General features: G+C 37.5%; 2 protein-coding genes across 2 annotated transcripts; both read right to left on the reverse strand.

Annotated features, from left to right (window-relative positions):
* Positions 1–13: 13 nt before the first annotated feature.
* Positions 14–1322, reverse strand: JH06_5303 (UDP-n-acetylglucosamine-dolichyl-phosphate; the record flags this gene model as incomplete). The annotated part of the gene is given in 8 exon segments (XM_014669321.1): positions 14–230; positions 259–383; positions 414–626; positions 657–751; positions 769–1005; positions 1020–1098; positions 1125–1215; positions 1246–1322. 8 exon segments carry the CDS (start codon positions 1320–1322, stop codon positions 14–16), a joined length of 1134 nt encoding a protein of 377 aa, XP_014524807.1.
* Positions 1323–1605: 283 nt separating this feature from the next.
* Positions 1606–2189, reverse strand: JH06_5304 (hypothetical protein; the record flags this gene model as incomplete). The annotated part of the gene is made up of 4 exons (XM_014669322.1): positions 1606–1743; positions 1830–1898; positions 1929–2021; positions 2049–2189. 4 exons carry the CDS (start codon positions 2187–2189, stop codon positions 1606–1608), a joined length of 441 nt encoding a protein of 146 aa, XP_014524808.1.
* Positions 2190–2366: the final 177 nt, after the last annotated feature.

Here is a 2366-nt window from a genome sequence, read left to right on the forward strand (position 1 = left end):
TAACAAACACATACTAAAACAAACTTCCTAACTGATAACGAATCACTACTGCAAGACATGAACAAGCCACTTGAAGGATTAGAAGACATCGTGTTAGAGTCTTCTCTGACATTGGTCCAAACCACTTCAAAAACACATTGATCAGAGTAAAGTTGATATGATTGTAGTAACGACTCTTCTCATCATCTGATATCACACTGGGCTGTAACAAGCCAGTTTCAGGATTGATTCTATCTAACAGAACGTGATCAATAGTACTTTGGAAGTCGATGACGAGGACAAGGAACCAGCCCAAAAAGTTGAGGGAGAGAAATAAGGAAGTTCACAAGTTGAGGAATAAAGAACAACAAAAGAGATTTGCTGAAGTGTCCGAAGATTCCCACCTACGGATGACATAAGCTTCTTATAGTCACAGCAGCAAATGTGACACCTGCCGAATATGTGAAGGTATCTCCTACAAACACTCTAGCTGGATAACAATTGAAATCAAAGAGAGCAAGAGACGAAGCAATGAACGGGATGATAATCATGGCTGAGAAGATATGGTTCTGGACATAATGAGCATCACCTCCTATTAGAATATCAATGATATTAATGAATAACAAGGAACAAGCAATCACAATAGACTATCTCTCATATTCTTCACTCACTCTTACCTGACCCACTTCAAGACCATTTACCCCAGCATAAATATTGATACTATTGGTACAGAAGATACACAGTAATACAATGTACACATAGTACCAGCCATCTACACTTCAATACTACCTCCTCCCATACGAAGATCAATCCCTGTACCATATGGATCTCCACTCACTTCAGCGAACAGAGATACAAATTGACCCAGAAGTGTTAGATCAGTTTTGGAGGTACCCAGAATGCGACCGAAGAAACTATGATTGAGAACAATAGGTTTCGTTACGATGGTAATGCAATGGTAGTTGACCCATGCTGGGACCAATAGGCCTGGGCAAGAGGAAGAGTTGCAACACAGGGGATGATCAACTTATATCTCCAACGCAACTCCAACACATCATCAACAAACCCTAACAATGTCATTAAACTGATAGACAAAATAGCTGCATTATACTCAGCCATCTACATGAAACAACTGACTCTCTCACTACTCGATCATTACTTGTAGCTGTAATCATTTCGATAAGGATCAATGAGAGAATTTGAATCATTGCAGTCACAATTCCAAGGGATTCGGGTCTATACATCAACGAATACATTTTCTCTAACATTTTCTTATCTTCAGAGTTGAGTCCTTTCTTACACAAATCTCGTCCCCATAGTCCCGCTTTCTCTGTCATTGGCATAAACACTGGAATCAAGGAATAAGATGTGTAAAATGTGATAGGAGATGATACAAATGCGATTATCAAAGATGAGATATCCTAAATCTCATTCTAATAGGACAAGACTCACATGAAGCTTATCGGATCCAACAATAAGAATGACAGCAAGTGATAGATAGATACTGATAAGTACCAATGTCTCACCCTTCAGTACCATTTCAAGAATGGAAAATGAACTCTCTTGTAAATAGAATAAACAATTCATTAAATCATAGTACAATGAGCACATACAAGTTGCACACACTTAATCCTTCTCCTTGATAGGATTGATCTTCATCAATGCCAGTTGTCGAGTAATAGTCTGCTTGTTTGTTTCGTAAACGTATCCATTCATTATCATCTCATCGAGGATGTAATGCACCTTTTCTAGATTGAACATCACCTACTTGTTAATGAAACCCTTACAATCAGAATCGAAAGGATATATCCAATTCTGTCTACGATCACAACTGAAACACAATTACATACCAATTTTGAAAAGTACAATTCCAATGTTTCGACGAATACATCAATAAACGACAAGAGAGAAAGAGCATTCTACTTCTTAACGAAGAATCAAAAACTCACTTCATTACTGTTCAGATCAGTAGCGATCATATACACTAAATTGTTTACCATCTTATAGACACATTTGTAGTTACGATGCTCAAACACATTACACTACGATCATCATTCAGTCTTAAACACAACCTGATCCTCTCGTCTACCCATAAACATTCTTGTAACCTCTCCTTCAAGAGTAGCTCGCTCTTTTGCATGTTGGAATGTGTAGTATTGAGCAAATCGTGTTTGTCCTAACTTGTTGAAAATGAGAAAGAACTGGATCATTCACTAATTCGTCTCCACAATTGATCTTCGATGAGAAAATGACGATTAAAGAATTGTCGATGAAACTCCTGTTTGATAAAGGGGTAAAATGACTAATCTCTAAAAATTGTAGGCTTATTATCAATCAAGGTGTATCAATTCGATTCTCTGCTTCACAATTCCAAGAGCAGAATTCTT

The sequence above is a fragment of the Blastocystis sp. subtype 4 genome (genome assembly GCF_000743755.1).
Source record: "Blastocystis sp. subtype 4 strain WR1 chromosome Unknown seqid_0678, whole genome shotgun sequence".
Lineage (NCBI taxonomy): Eukaryota > Bigyra > Opalinata > Blastocystidae > Blastocystis > Blastocystis sp. subtype 4.